The sequence below is a fragment of the Zalophus californianus genome, chromosome 6, assembly GCF_009762305.2.
Source record: "Zalophus californianus isolate mZalCal1 chromosome 6, mZalCal1.pri.v2, whole genome shotgun sequence".
Taxonomy (NCBI): domain Eukaryota; kingdom Metazoa; phylum Chordata; class Mammalia; order Carnivora; family Otariidae; genus Zalophus; species Zalophus californianus.
Window position 1 is genome coordinate 76,080,783 of NC_045600.1, and position 15,053 is coordinate 76,095,835.

General features: G+C 44.1%; 1 protein-coding gene across 1 annotated transcript in view; it reads right to left on the minus strand.

Moving 5' to 3' along the window:
• Positions 1-15,053, minus strand: part of RYR3 (ryanodine receptor 3) — a 523,406-nt gene that overhangs the window by 144,881 nt on the left and 363,472 nt on the right. Inside the window, exons 39-40 of the mRNA XM_027569112.2 lie at positions 2,161-2,434; positions 211-325 (exon numbers count right to left, since the gene is read on the minus strand). Of these exons, the coding sequence (XP_027424913.1) occupies positions 211-325; positions 2,161-2,434 (389 nt within the window). The remainder of the gene's footprint in view (positions 1-210; positions 326-2,160; positions 2,435-15,053) is intronic.

Genomic DNA, 15,053 nt, shown 5'->3' on the forward strand with positions numbered 1-15,053 from the left:
TGAGCCTCAGGAGCCAGAGATCTTACACTGGCTGGATTCCATTCAGCAGCACTGTCCCGTCCCTTGGCTATTTCCTGGCTTTATGCACATCCCTCCCTCTCCCCGGGAAGTGTAATGAGGCAATGGACACCAGCCACGTGGCCACGAAAAAGTCACCACATGCCCCCACGCAGGGGTCAAGTTCTGGCTGAGTTCCCCTTGTAGGATTACCTGAGACTTCTCCGCGCCCAACACGTTCACCATCACCTCCATCACCGTCTCGTGCATGCCAAGGACTCGCATGAGGTTGGGATGCTGGTAAAACACCTTGTTGTTCATAATGTCTCTACGGTAAAGATGGGACAGAGACTTCAACACTTGCTTCTATCAGTGCTACGAGCATTCAGGGTTGAGGACACACAAATGTGCAGACACAGTGGGGGTGAAGGAATGCAAATGTGACAGGCTGGAAGGTCCTAAGAAGCTACCAGGTCAGTTAGAATATACGTGGAGTGCTTTTTTTAGCTGACGGGAGTATTCTGTGCTCATTCTGTGCTCATTCTGTGCTCATTCAGGAGTATTCTGTATTCATTTCCATGAAGTACTTTCTTTCTTTGAGACATTTCCTTCTAATGACATATTTCACAGTTGTCCTTTGTCTTTTTTTTTTTTTAAGATTTATTTATTTATTTGACAGAGAGAGAGGGAACACAAGCAGGGGGAGTGGGAGAGGGAGAAGCAAGCTTCCCGCCGAGCAGGGGGCCCCTTGCATGGCTCGATCCCAGGACAACAGGACCATGACCTGAGCGGAAGGCGGACGCTTAATGACTGAGCCACCTAGGCACCCCTTCCCTTTGTCTTTTTCCTTGAAATAGTTTTGAGACAGCCCAAATTACTGGATTTCTCTTCTTCCATGTACTCAGGGTTTTCTATATATATTTTTTCCTTCTCTTATCCTTGTATCTAAATTTCTGTGTACTCCAGTTTTCTTAATGATGGGGCTGTATCCCTTTCTTAAAGGCAACTGTATATTATATAGATACCCATGACATTTTGGGGCAGCAGTCTTCAAAAACCAGGTGAAATTAACAATGAAATATAAATCATTTTTATATTTTTAAATCATTCAGTATGAATTCACACATCATAAAGCTTCAGGCAAATCAAAATGCAGGAGCAGCCTGTGACGTGGCTGTGTAATCCCTCACAGGGTGGCTAGGCTCGGCCTGTCCCCGTCCCCTGAGTGCTGGCTGCTGTTAAGAGGAGAGACAGCACCAGCTTTCACTGCTGCTCTGTCTACTGCAAGGGCCAAGGGAGAAGCTAATTCGGCAGGTTTCTTTTCCCATAAGAGTCTCTTCATCTCTAATACATTCCTGATTCTTCCTTGGAAATGAATTTGAGGCATGAGCGCATCCCCTGGCCCCAACCCAGGGATCCTCAAAGTCCCTCTTCTGGGGATCAGGTGGGGTTCCTTCAGTGGGCTGGCTCCAGGGCGGTGGGATGGTACACGGAGCAGCAAGAAGGTTGTGGTCCTAGTTCTTGCTTTTAATCAAGTAACATTGTGGGCTGGTTGGTTAACTTTTTTGGGCTTTGGTTTTCTCATCCAGAACATGGAACTACACCACTTAATTAAAGGAAATCTTTTTGATGTCTAAAATGCTATCTTTTTGACAGCATGGCTTCTAAGGAAGAACTGTGAGCTATTGTTATGAGGGAAGGTGCCTTGCAGAACTGACAAAAATGACTCTCTGGGTTTGTCACGAGCAAGGAGAGGGATCAGCTGGCAGTTTCTCAGAGGGAAGTCTCAGAAGAATTTCAGTCAAAAGCTCAACTGCTCAAATCATGTTTCTCCTGTTGAGTTGAACACACTGTTCCTTCCTCTGAATTGTTTTCATTGCCTCCCTGGGGCTATCTTCTTCAGACGCAAACCAAATAACTGGTTTTCTCCCCACTGCTCCTCCCCACTGCTTCTGGCAATGTCCCTTCACCTCGGTGTCCTGCCGTATGGTTCTCACAGGTGACTGATTCAGCAAGAATGTTATCCTATGAGGAGTGAAATCAGGATGGCGGCACACAGGGATTTTATACAACTGGATTCTGGAATATCTATATAGCCAGGTAAACCAGTTTTCCCTCCTGAAGTTCTCCTGAGGGACTTGCACTCAACTGTGAATGACCTACCCCAGGCCATTGATCATGAGCAGCTCCTCTTCCTTGCCCATCCTGACACTGAGCAGGCAGCGGATCTGGCCCAGCGCGGCCAGCAGGTTGATGGTGTCGCTCACGGAGGCCTGACTGATGGTGTAGGTCTTCCGCAGGGCCTGCAGCAACTCCCCAATGCTGTCGTACTGTCTCCGGAGGAGGTTGAACATCATCCGGACCAACTCCGCGTCTTGGATCTGGTCCTCCTGGGCCCAGCGGATCATGGTCTGTGAGATGAGCTCCTTCAGGGTTGCTAGAAGGACAACAGAGAGGACCGGTATGGTAGCTGTCAGGGCACAGGGAGAGAGCTGTGTATCTCAGCCACCCCATTCGACAAGGACACAACTTCAGTGGTCCTTCAGTGGTCATTCTTTTTCTAAGGGTGAATATGGCATGCAGAGAAGTGAAATACATCATCGAAAATCATATATGTGAACCATAGTACAAGAAAAGAATATCACAATTTTGAATGGAGAGTACTAAATATTTTATTTTGATTAAATGACATTTGAATCGATACTGGAAATAGAAGACTAAGTAAGATACTGTCCTTGTGTTCAGGGGTTCACAACCCAGTTCTTTACATTTTCATTCTGATTTTATAAAAAAAAAAGTTGGTATTTATTTTATAACACAGTGTAATAAATACCAAAATGTGCAAGTGCCATGGGACAGAGTGGGGAGTAATTAATTCTGGGGCGGGGGGGTGGCAAAGGTGTGAGAAGGTGACACTGGTCACTGGCTCTCTCGAGTCAAGTGATATTAAGCCCTGGATTTTCCCTACCATGGACACTATTCCCCAAGTACTTTAAATATACTACATACCATGAACTGAGTAAGCCATGCCATCGATGCAAGAATTCTAGAAGATATTTTGGATGACACACACATAAAACTCTGTTAGGAGATGGAGAGAAGTAGATGGAGAACATTCTATTAGGTCTGAAGACTTTGCAGCTGGACCGCTGACCATCAGTCCCTTTAACGGACTGTGTTGCTCTGGATCTTCGGCAGGGGTCAGCGAACACTGCCTCATGACCACTTCCACAAGCGTCAAGAGAAAAGCCAGGATGGCTCTGAATTCAGAAGTTATCAGCGCTCATACGGGTTGCACAGAAATACCACTGGCTGCCCAGGGAAAGGAAAGGTCATTGAAGTGGGATCAGATCAACCGTGGGACCTTCAGAGGTTGGACTAAGAGGCTCCTGAAAAGTGCTGAGTGGCACTGGTGTGGTAGGATGGTCAGAAGGGAGAGGCAGATCTGAGGTGGAGGACAGAGGGAAAGATGGCTTGCCAGAATGCCTGGGAGGGCACTGCACACCCCCTCCCCACGTCTCTCTCTCTCACACACACACACGTCTCCAGAAAATGCCATGATAGGGGTGAGAAAATCTGCTCTTAAATCACAGTTGCCTCCAAGTCTGGCTCTGCCTATCGCATTCCCACAAGGTATGGATGGCACCAAGATCCTTAATTCAGACCTGATGATAAAGGCAGAGCTTAGGGGACAAAAAAGGTCATTCAGTCCATCAGTGAAGAAACTGGGAATAGGCTTAGATTGGTGCCTTTGGTAGCCTGTGCCACCTCTAACAGTCTAGTTTTCTACCTCCATGTCATTATATATGGCAGATGTCTGCTCTACATACAGTCTTGGCTAATCATGAGGATATAAAAATAGAACTTGGTTACGGAAGCTTCAGAAGAGATCTAGATGTAAAGGATGAATTTAACTTACTGCTAGGTCTATCAACCCTGTGGGTGTTGTAGGTTCAGATGAGAGACAGGCTGCAAAACTTAAAAAAGGATCCCCAGAGCAGAGAGAAGGAAAGTTAAAAGATGTTCCTAAGAGACCTCACTAGGGAGGGATTGCTGACTAATATCTGTTAGGTTAGATAATATCTCTATCCTCTGGGAGGAAATCAGTTATTTTTGGGACAGGCTGGAGTCCTGTCAGGAACCTATTTCCTCACTGCCCAAATAAATATAAGAGTTTCTGTTTCTCCCAGTTAATAGTCACAGTAAGAAATGAAAGCACGACAAAACCCTACAACAGACGCTCTTGGACCCAATGAAAGTTTTTCTAGTCCTGTAAGTATAATTCCCCTTTCAGCCTACCTCGTGACCTGAAAGAATTATGGTTTTCTCCACTAACAGCCAGATTCTCTGCCGAGATCATTCACATCACAGTCCCTGCTGCACATGAAAAAACCACCACCAGAATTGTTAGTCAGCTCAAGGACCATCCTTTTGTCAACAGGGAATTTTACAGAGTCCTAAGGAAACCAAGTAAATATTAGTTTTCCCTTAACTTAGCTTTCAGATTAGTTCAGGATTTGGGTGAGCTCTTACCCACACAGTGATGTAATAATCCAAATCAACATTCATAGAGAAAGGAACATTTACAGCAAAACACCTCTTGAGAGGGCCAACGAGAAAGGAGACAGCCCTTTACCTGAAAGAGCGGAGCAGGAAGCACCCCATGAGTTCTCAGTCCAGGCCAGCCTTCCAGCAAGTATAAGAGAATGGGATCAACAATTATGTGTGTGTGACCAAGCAGAAGCTCAATTAAAAGGAAAACATGACCCCAAGACTCTGACAGAAAAAAGCAAGACTCATGGTCGTGTTATTGATGGACAGATGTAATTCAGTGAATGCACGACATTTAAGGCCATTCTTGTAGGACAGGGTTTCAAATTGGGAGATGGAAATTCAGAAACTGAGAGAAAGAAAAACTATGAGAAGAAAGAAGACTGAGGAGAGATGGCAGGGGAGGAAATATTCCCAAGAGCCCTGAATGCACGGCATATTTCATGGTCTGACATACACTAGAGACGGAGCACCACCAAGCAAATCGAGGCTGAGTCAATGAATTTCTAATGCTCTGAACATCTCTGGGACTGAGAAGATGGAATTTTTTACACCCCTGGTAGCAATGCCAGTGAAAATTCCTCAGATTTTAATTAGCTCCCAGGCACCAGCAGTAGAGTGGCATAAATGTACCAGGGTCCAGAGGTTAGAAAGAATATGTTTTCTAGAATGTGGTAGGCTCTTCATATATCCGTATGGCTGAGGATTAAAATAATTAATGCCTATAATCATGTCTGGCACATACTGTGAGCTTAATAAAGGTTAACTATTCTACTACCTATACGTGTAGTTGTAAAAGTGTGGTCCACAGAGCCTTAGGGATTCCAGGCCCTTTAGGTGGTTTGCGAGGCCAAACGTATTTTCATAATAATTCTAAGATGTGATTTCCCTTTTTCACCGTGTTGACAGCTGGCCTGACAGTAGAGAAGCAATGTGGGTACAAGCGGGGGTGCCTTAGCGTGAATCAAGGCAGTAGCACCGAACACCAAGCTTTACCAACATATCCCCAGAAAGATGCCCAGTTTCACATGAGAATGTGCCACATGAAATATAAAAATTACTAATTTTATTAATAACAAACTCTTTTTTAAGATTTTATTTATTTATTTGATAGAGAGAGACACAGCGAGAGAGGGAACACAAGCAGCGGGAGTGGGAGAGGGAGAAGCAGGCTTCCTGCTGAGCAGGGAGCCCGATGTGGGGCTCGATCCCAGGACCCTGGGATCACGACATGAGCCAAAGGCAGACCCTTAATGACTGAGTAACCCAGGCGCCCCTAATAATAAACTCTTGAGTAGGCATCTTCCTAATCTCCTGCGGGACAAAAAGGGAAGGATGCCTACAACACTTCTGCTGCAAATGGGCGGTGAGAGGACTTTGTGAGGAGAAGGGCTTGTGTGGCTGTCGGAGCTGTGAGCTCAGCTGGCTGCGCATCTCCTGGAAGGCTCTTTTTAATTAAAAGAACGCAGACAAACCAGGCTGGTTCATCAGACTTGGGTGAATGACAGACATGTTCTTATAAATGAAAGAAGCAAGCTCGTCACTTCAAGGAAAACAACGGAGAGTATCTGTTGCCAATAGTATAATTTTTGAGCTTTCAAGTGAAAATGAGAATTTTAGAAAATGTTTATCTGCCACAGTGAGTTTGACAGCTTCCCGGTACTTAAAGACTTTCTGATTAAATTGTTGATCTTAACAAATGTGATTTCTAAAATATTTTATAATGAAATACGTCAACATTTGGAAGTTCTGCATGACTTGGTGAACCAATAATTTCCCAAAGACCAAAGGCCTATGTTTTGTAACATAGTTACAAAAACATTCACGGGTAAAAGACCTATTCAAATGAAAGACAGACCAATGAGTTTTTATATAACCAAGTACAAAAATCTCCTTAATGTGGTATCAGGTTCTACATGGCAATGAACTTTTGAGAACCTACTACTTGTTGAGTTTTGATGTAGTATCAAAGAAGAATAAGCACAATTATCTAAAAAAAGCTATTAAAATACTCTTCTCCTTTCCAACTATGTATCTCTGAGACCAGTTTTCTTCCTATTCTTTAACCAGGTATAAGAACCCAGCTATCTTCTATTAAGTCAGACATTCAAGATTTATAAAAATGCAAAACAATGTCACTTGTCTCATTATTTTTGCTTTGCTTTGAAAAATTTAGTCATTTCTCACAGAAGTATATTATTTATATAACATGTAATGGGGTTTTTGTTATTTTTAAATGAATGAATTATTGCAAAAATTTCTGAGTTTTAAATTCTAATTCGGCAATATTGATAGATATATTCCACAGAAGCTAAAGTTTTTTGAGGTCTTTGATAATTTTTAAGAGTGTAAAAGGGGTCTTGAGACCAAACAGTTCAAGAAGCACTGATTTATACAAAAGGGTCTATGCTGAGGTGATAGCCATGATGGGGACACAAAGCCTTCCCTCCAGCTAAGATAGAGCCCTGTTCCGTTAGGCTGTGTGGCTCCAATCCAGCAGCTGACATGTGAACTTGGAAAGTTACAGCTTAGGAAGCTTTCTATGTTTGTTTCTGGATGGGAGGTAGACTGAATGTGAGTATAAGACGGGTAAGACACCTCATCCTGAGAAATAAAATGAGGATTAAAGCAGCATTATTTTGAAACTTGAATCCTGGCAGTCAGGAAGGACCCCGGCCATTGTTCCTGCATCACCAAAGGGGGCTCCCTGCCAGTCTGAAGGGCTCGAGGTGCTTCCCTCTTTATATCAATTCGGGTGCAAGCTGTCATCTTCAGAGCAAGGAGTCGGGGTGGGTGGCTTTCACACCGAGGCTGCCTGGCCTTGTTTAGCCTGCTTGCAGCCAGTGCAATCGGGAATGCAGAAAAGTGGGCTGCAGGATAGAGAGGGAGGCACTTAATTCTCTGTCCCACATTAGCTGACCCTTCAGCAGTGATGTCACTCTCATTAATACTGGAAACCAGGGCTGTCGCCTACAGAAGGCTTTGTTCTGGAGTCACTGTGTATCCAGGCCTCAGGACAAATCTCATTCGCAGGTGCCCGCCATCCTCGTCTGAGTAGCTGAGTTACCCTCCAGTTGTGCCAACTCCTAAATGAGCCAACTAATCTAGTGATAACACTGAGCTAAATAGTCTGTATGAAACTATTTCAAGACACAACGATTACCTGCAGCATCTTACTAGACACTAGATAAACACATGTAAGGCATTTAATGAGAAAGTATAAGATAAGGAGTAAAACTGTGTTGTCCAAGACATTTAGGAGATAAGACAACTCAGAAGAAGGTACAACTTCTCTAGTAATACAAAAATTCCAAAGAAATTAGAGAAATGATCAGATCTTCCTCCTTTACTTTTTCCCCGATGTGTCCTTCCTCTAAAGCTCTTCATATTTCTCAAAGAGGTCCACATCACATGGAGACTAGAGAAGTAGGGAAGAAAAATCTCTATTGTGAAGTTAAGAGGGGTCCTCCCAGGGATGGATGAAGCAGTCTGATGGGAAAGACACTACCCTTTGCTATGGCTACTTCGGAATGCCATTTTCTTTCAAGAGCTGATTCACATAAGCAGTCCCTGTAGTAAATACTCTTACGTTTTTCTGGTATCAGTGGTGGGATGCTGACAATTTGGTAGGATTTTCAAAGAGCAAAGGGAGTCAATTCTTGAGATAAATTTGAACCTCTTTCAGAACCACAGATACATTAAGATCAGTTACCACTAAATACTGATTTCATTTCTGCTGCTTTTCTAAGTTCCTCTTTGGAAATGCTGCCCTTTAATGACTAAGAAGACACTTTACTATGCATAAGAAACAGGACTCCTGAGGGAGAAAGACTCCAGGAGAAAGGTAAGGTGTGGTACGGGGAGGTTAATTCTATTGCTTGCTGTAATGTATGGCCTCGTTTTACTCACACTCACACACACACATACACATCTCATAACCCCACTCAGATCCCCCACCACACGTGATAAAGTTGCTTCCACACTCTTTGCCACAGCTCTAGGATTTTCAACCACTAATTTACCTGTTTCAAGAAGGCCTTGTCAAAGGCACTAGATGGTTTAGCTCATGAGGTTCTTAAAAAGCTATGGTGTTCTTTCCAAAAAGCAAAAAGATGTGTCACCAAGCATTTGTTTTCTGATGAGAAAGGAATTGTAGAAAACAGAATGTCTTTTGAAGCGAGTCATGTACATGTGGTTCCCTTGATAATTACAAATGGCTTCTTTTAAGAAATTATTATTAACGTTCTAACTTGCTCCACTTTTGCAATTAGTGTAATTAGGGATAGTCACATTTAGGCAATTATATTAAATCTATGATCTAGAAACTGCATTTTAAATAACTGTTTAGGCTAACTCAGAAATGAGATATTTCTAAGGTACTGTATTGTTTAGGGATACTTGATCCCTTGAAAGATATTTTAAAAGAAGAATAGCTACTTCACTCCTTGATTTTTGGACTAGCCAGACATTACAGATGAGAAAAGAGGATTAGAATTGTCCTTAAATTAGAGTTAGCCTTGGTACATCATAGTCTGGGGTCTCAGGTATTGTTTACTGTTAAGTTGTTTACTTCCCTCCACTTGTCATTTTGCAACCCACTATTGATCCTCAGACCCCAAGCCTACAGTCTGTGGCTCCTACAAGAAAGTTCTCCAGAGTCACCCACTATACTTGGTAAAGCTCTTTTCTAAATGGTCAAATTACCAGCTTTGCAATGGCGACTGCAATAAGAAAAAGACCATCTCTTCTCATCGTGCAGGTTTACAATTTTAGGCTGCTGGGGTCTGGAAAGAATCTTTTCATCTCCAAACTTAGATCACAGTCCAAGTGGCCATTGAGCGCTCAAATTCAAGCTTATTCTCAAAGATCAGATGTTGGCCATGGACAAAGCAAATCCCCGAAGCTTACAGATTCCCAACATGGGCTGGTGTCAGAGTTCCATGAGTGTGCTCCTAAATCTGGGTCAGTTTGGAAGAAAAAAAGTCTTCCAATTACATTGATGAGAGGGAGCAAACAAAACAGCACTGTACTTAAAGTTAGAAAGCAATTTATAATGCTCACACTTATAATGGGGAAAGAAAAATAATTATGTGCATCGAAATTATGCACACTTATTTTTAAATTCTAGGTGATTAACAAGTCAGCTTGTGGTATGCTGTCCCTGTTCTGGAGGCATTAACAGGTGGTAGATCATTTCCAAATATCACGAACCAGTGTATTTTGACCTCTGCTTTCTTCCTCCCTGTGGTGGGCTGAATAATGACTCCCTCCCAAATATTCACCTCCTAATTCTCAGAACCTGTGAATATGTTACCTTATAAAGCAAAAGAATTAAATTAAGGATCTTGAGATGGGGGAGATTATCCTCAATTATCCAGGTGGGCTCCAGATAATCACAAGTATTTTTCTAAGAGGGAAGTAGGAGGGTCAGAGTCGGAGAAGGAGATGTAATAACAGGAGCAGAGGTTGGACCAGTACCATTACTGGAAGGGGTCACTAGTCAAAGAATGCAGGAGGCCTTTGGAATCTGGCAAATGCAAGAAATGGATGCTCCCCTAGAGCCTCCAGAAGGCAGGCAAGACTACTAAACTCCTTTTAGACTTGTGACCTCCAGAACTGGGTGATAATGAATTGTATTGTGTGAAGCCACTAAGTTTATGATAATTTGTTGCGATAGAAAACTAACATGCCCCCCTGGAAGAAAGAACTGGTTGAAGATACTTGAGGCTGCAGATCAGACTGGAGAGGCCCAGTGAGCAAGCTGCTAGGGAAGAGCTCGCAGAAGCTGGGTCCTGAGAGAGATCCAGTTGTAAGTTTTTGCTGAGGCAACTGGAGTGACAGGGCTGCTAACACCCTGAGGTCTGCCTGGATCTGGCCCCAAGCTTGTGTCAAACCAGAACAACATGAAATGCAGAAAGCAGGGGCGCCTGGGTGGCTCAGTCGTTAAGCGTCCCTTCAGCTCAGGTCATGATCCCAGGGTGCTGGGATCGAGTCCCACACTGGGCTCCCTGCTCAGCGGGAAGCCTGCTCTCCCTCTCCCTCTCCCGCTGCTTGTGTTCCTGCTCTCGCTGTCTCTCTCTGTCAAATAAATAAAATCTTCCAAAAAAAATAAATGCAGAAAGCACCAATCGCACAACTTCTCTGGCCCATTAGATAACATACACAGAGCGCAGAGAGCATGTTCCCTAGCTCCCGTGACACAGCTTCTGGCCTGTACTCTCCCTCTGGACATCAAGAGCTAGAACCGCCTGCATTTCAATAGTAACCACTGCATAACGAAAGGTAAAGATGATAGCCATCATGACATAATGAATATTCCTGACCACGTGTCAAGAATCCACTTGTGCCTTCTTCCTTCTCAACAGAACTGCTTTTGTATAGATAGCTGCCTCTCTATCTTATGGCCCATGAGAACTGACCTAACCCCACTCCACAGGCAGGCTCTGCTGACGTAAGTCAACCAGCACATTTTATTTTCTAGGGCACACTCAATGGTTCATGAGTTGGCCTGTGACCAAGTTCTTCAAAGGTGATCTCAAGATCCTTGCTTTGAATACCAGGGCAGGAGAACTTTTCTTGCTTTTCCCTTGGACACTGTAGCATATGGATGTGAGGCCCAGAGTTGTAGCCACCATCCTGCTACCAGCCTGAAGGCAAAGTTAGAACATGGAATGACTGTGGGGAGAATCAGTGGAGCCATAGGATTAACTCAACCCAGTGGCTGGGTCCATCTACAACTTCCAGGTACACCAGTCAATGAAGTCTTTTATTGGCTACTCTACCTGAGCTGGATTTTCTTTTATTTTTTGCTGAAAGCATCTGAAATGGTAAATGTGGAGATAAAGTTCTTACGACCTACACTTTGTATATTTGCTTCAGAAGCTGGGAGATATACCAACCTCTAAGTACTGGAACATTAGGCTGAGCACTATTTTATTGAATCTTATACTCCCTGCCCCCATGGGTAGGAAGATCATTATTCTCATTTTATAGACAAGGAAACTGAAACATGTGGAGGTTAAGAAACTGGCCTACCGTCGTAATTAGTAAATGACAGAGTTGGGACCCAAACCTTGGCTACTGGAATCTAAACTCATCTACTTTTCCAGCTGAGAGCTGCTTACTTTCTATAGCTTCACAAAATCTGGAAAAATAGTTACCCTTGTTAATGCTTTAAATTTATATTATACTGTCTAGATGCTCTCTTAAACAATGAAGTGGATTCAGAAATAAATCCTGAAAATCAAAAAGCCTTGGCTCTTTTTCTAGCGGACTCTGAGCTAGGAAGATTATTCACATTCTCAGAGCCTTGATTTCTTCACCAATAAAATCAAGTTAGCAAAATAAAATTCATGTTGAAAGAGATGAATGTCAGGATGATGTAGTGACAAGAGTGTGGGCTACTTTATTCCAGCCTGTGACCCTGGTCAAGTCACTTTACCTCTCTGTGTCTCTATCCACTTCTACCATCACAGATGGCTTAATACTCTAGAATTCCAGGTCTACCTGACCTGTGGAGCTCCTGAAAGGGTTGTACTAATTTATTCAAATGGCAAATGAACACCTATGGCTTCACTGGACACCTATGGCTTCACTGGGTTAAAGTAAAGAGCACCACGAATCTCACCCCCACCTTTTAATGCCCACCAGCCCTATCACGAAGCTACTCAGCTTGCTTTTACTAATAGTACAACTGCAGGTCAAAGAAATAAAGCAAAATCTTAAATCTAGTGGTCGCTGACCACAGTGAGTGGTCACTGTCAAGACACCACCCCACACCACTAATCACTCACGTCGGGGAGATGAGGAGCGGTAATTTGATGGCTTTTTGATGACTGTCCTGATTGCTGACAGATGAAGGACCCTTCCCCTGTCAGGGATCAGATCGCACCATAACACCCTCCTGATTTAGTGGGTAGGATTCAATGGGAAGGGCTCATGCCCTCTGTGCTCTGTGCCCCAGAGCTTCCCCTGGGCCGAAAGTCTGATCTGCTTTGCAAAGTGGCCTAATACCTCCTATTTCTTAGCAGAGAAGGTCAGGGAGAAAATTAAACCCATTGCCTCTGAGGAGACTTGGAAAATTCGTCAGGCTAATTTCTATGTGCTTTCCTGGTGCCTCTCTGGCGCAGACGGTGCAGCAGGTGCCTCTTATGCTTAATTTCACAGCTACCCACGCACTGCGCTTTGGCAGTGTGGCTGGATTCTGCCCATCCAGCTCCATGGCCGCTGGGCTCACATCTGTCCTATGGAGATAACTAGCCTGTTGTTTTTGAAATCAGTCAACCAGTCTCATAATCACTTTCTCAAAAACATTCTGCAATGAAATGACCATTGACGATGAGGATGACGATGGGGAAAAGAGCACAGAGGGCAGCTGCAGCTGCTCACATGTTCCGGAGGGGGAACCCTGAATGAGCATGGGGTGGAGACTGGACAGACACGGGCTTGGGGCCTGAGGCCTCAGTCTTTGCTGGGAAAGTGATTGAATCGCTTTTATTGGAGTTCCTATGTGCATTCAGTCTGAAGAAGAAACTGTTGAGGTGGGCTACAGGCTGCATATCGTCTAGGTCCCTGCTCCCCATCCTGTCTCTCCAGCCTCATGGCCCAGCCAGGGCAGCCCTGCATGGTGCTCTGAAAGAGTGTGGGCCCTGCCTATGAACATGACCCCAGTCTGGGCCTCTTTCTAACTTCTTGCAGGAACCTTGTCCAAATTATTTTGCTTCTCTCCTTGTTGGCCTGGCATGCAAAATGGGGACCTGGCTGTCACTATACCTAGTTGTTGTGAGGATAAAGCGGATGAGATGATGGGAAGTGCCTAGCACAGTGCCTGGTGATTATTTTGGGTCTACTCCAGTAATCCAGATTTCCCCATTCGAAGGCCAGCTGAAGAACAACCTTAATTCCATCGGCACCTTAAATTCCCCTTTGCCATTTAACCTATCTATAGCTTCCAGGGATTAGGACGTGGACATCCTTGGGGCCATTATCCTGCCGGCTACACCATACTTATTTGAGTCCTCAGAAGCTCTCATCTAGAGCACTGCAGTGACATCCCAGGGGGCCTCCATACCTCCCATAATCCTGCACGGCGATCCTCTGGATTGCCATCTTGCTAAAGCAGAGCTGACTGGGGCCTAAAACAGTGCCTGAGATATGGTGGGTGATTAACAAACATTTTAATAGCCCAAAATAGTTAAAATTAGGTGCATACTCTGTGCCAGGCACACTTATAAGCACTTTGAATTTTTAACTAATTTATTCCTCATGTCAACCAAATAAGGTATTAGGGATAGGCCTATGTTTTTACAGATGAGCAAACTGAGGCACAGAGAAGTTGTCACTCGCTTAATCTCACAGATATTAGGTTAGCAGAGCAAGAACTTAAGACCAGCTGGCCAAAGTCCAGAGCCCTACGCTCATAACTACCTCACTATTGTTGAGTAAATGGATAATTTGGTCTTCAAAGACCTTTCATAGCTACTGCCTGGCAGGGGGCGGGGGGAGGGCAAGATATTATTATATAAATAAAAGGGATGGCGACTAGACTCAGGTGGACAAAGGCTTGAACTTCCATGCCACCCCTGTGTGATCCTGCCAAGTTACTTAATCTGTCTTTACTTCAGTTTCTTCAACTATCAAATAGGAATAAAATCACCCACTTCATCTACTGCATATTTTGAGAACTACATGAGGTAATACAGAAGTGCTTAACACAGTGCTCAGGACTCAGCGGTTACCACGTGAATGTTAAGCACCCCCTCCCTGCAACGCAAGGCCAGGTAGTAGAAAATACATGGCAATGACTAATATGTCACACTCTAAGGCTGAATGTAGTTTAACAATTGGATTTCCAAGCCACTCTGTCCTAACCACCCTACCTCTCCCCTCTACCCCATCCCATTCCTCTTAGAATTCAACCAGTCTCACTTTGTTGCCACTCCTGCCATACGACATGAACTCTTCTGCTCCGGGGCTTTGTCAAAGCAGCTCTTCTCATCAAAAATATCTCCCCCCGCTTTATTTAAAAGAATTTATTTATTTGTCAGAGAGCGAGAGAGAGAGAGAAAGCACAAGGAGGGGGAGTGACAAGCAGAGGGAGAAGCAGGCTCCCTGCTGAGCAGAGAGCCCGATGCAGGACTCGAGCCCAAGACCCTGGGATCATGCCCTGAGCCAAAGGCAGATGCTTAACCAACTGAGCCACCCAGGCGTCCCTGTCTTTCCCTTCTTACTTTACTTACCTATGTTCTTTATGGAATCTGCCCAACTCCTCCTCTCTGGCCACCTGCTGTATTTTACCTACACTTTTATTATAGCATATCCAAAGTCATGATTATATTGAGTTTCCTGTCCACAGTCTTTCCTCTGTTGTTTATAAGGTCCTCATTTTCTTCATCTTCATGAGCCCCCCCATGACTAACCTACACTGGAGGTCGGACAGATTTGTGGCAATGAGTTAAATGCAGAAACAGGGAAGATACGGTCTGAGCACAAAGACCCAGTAAAGA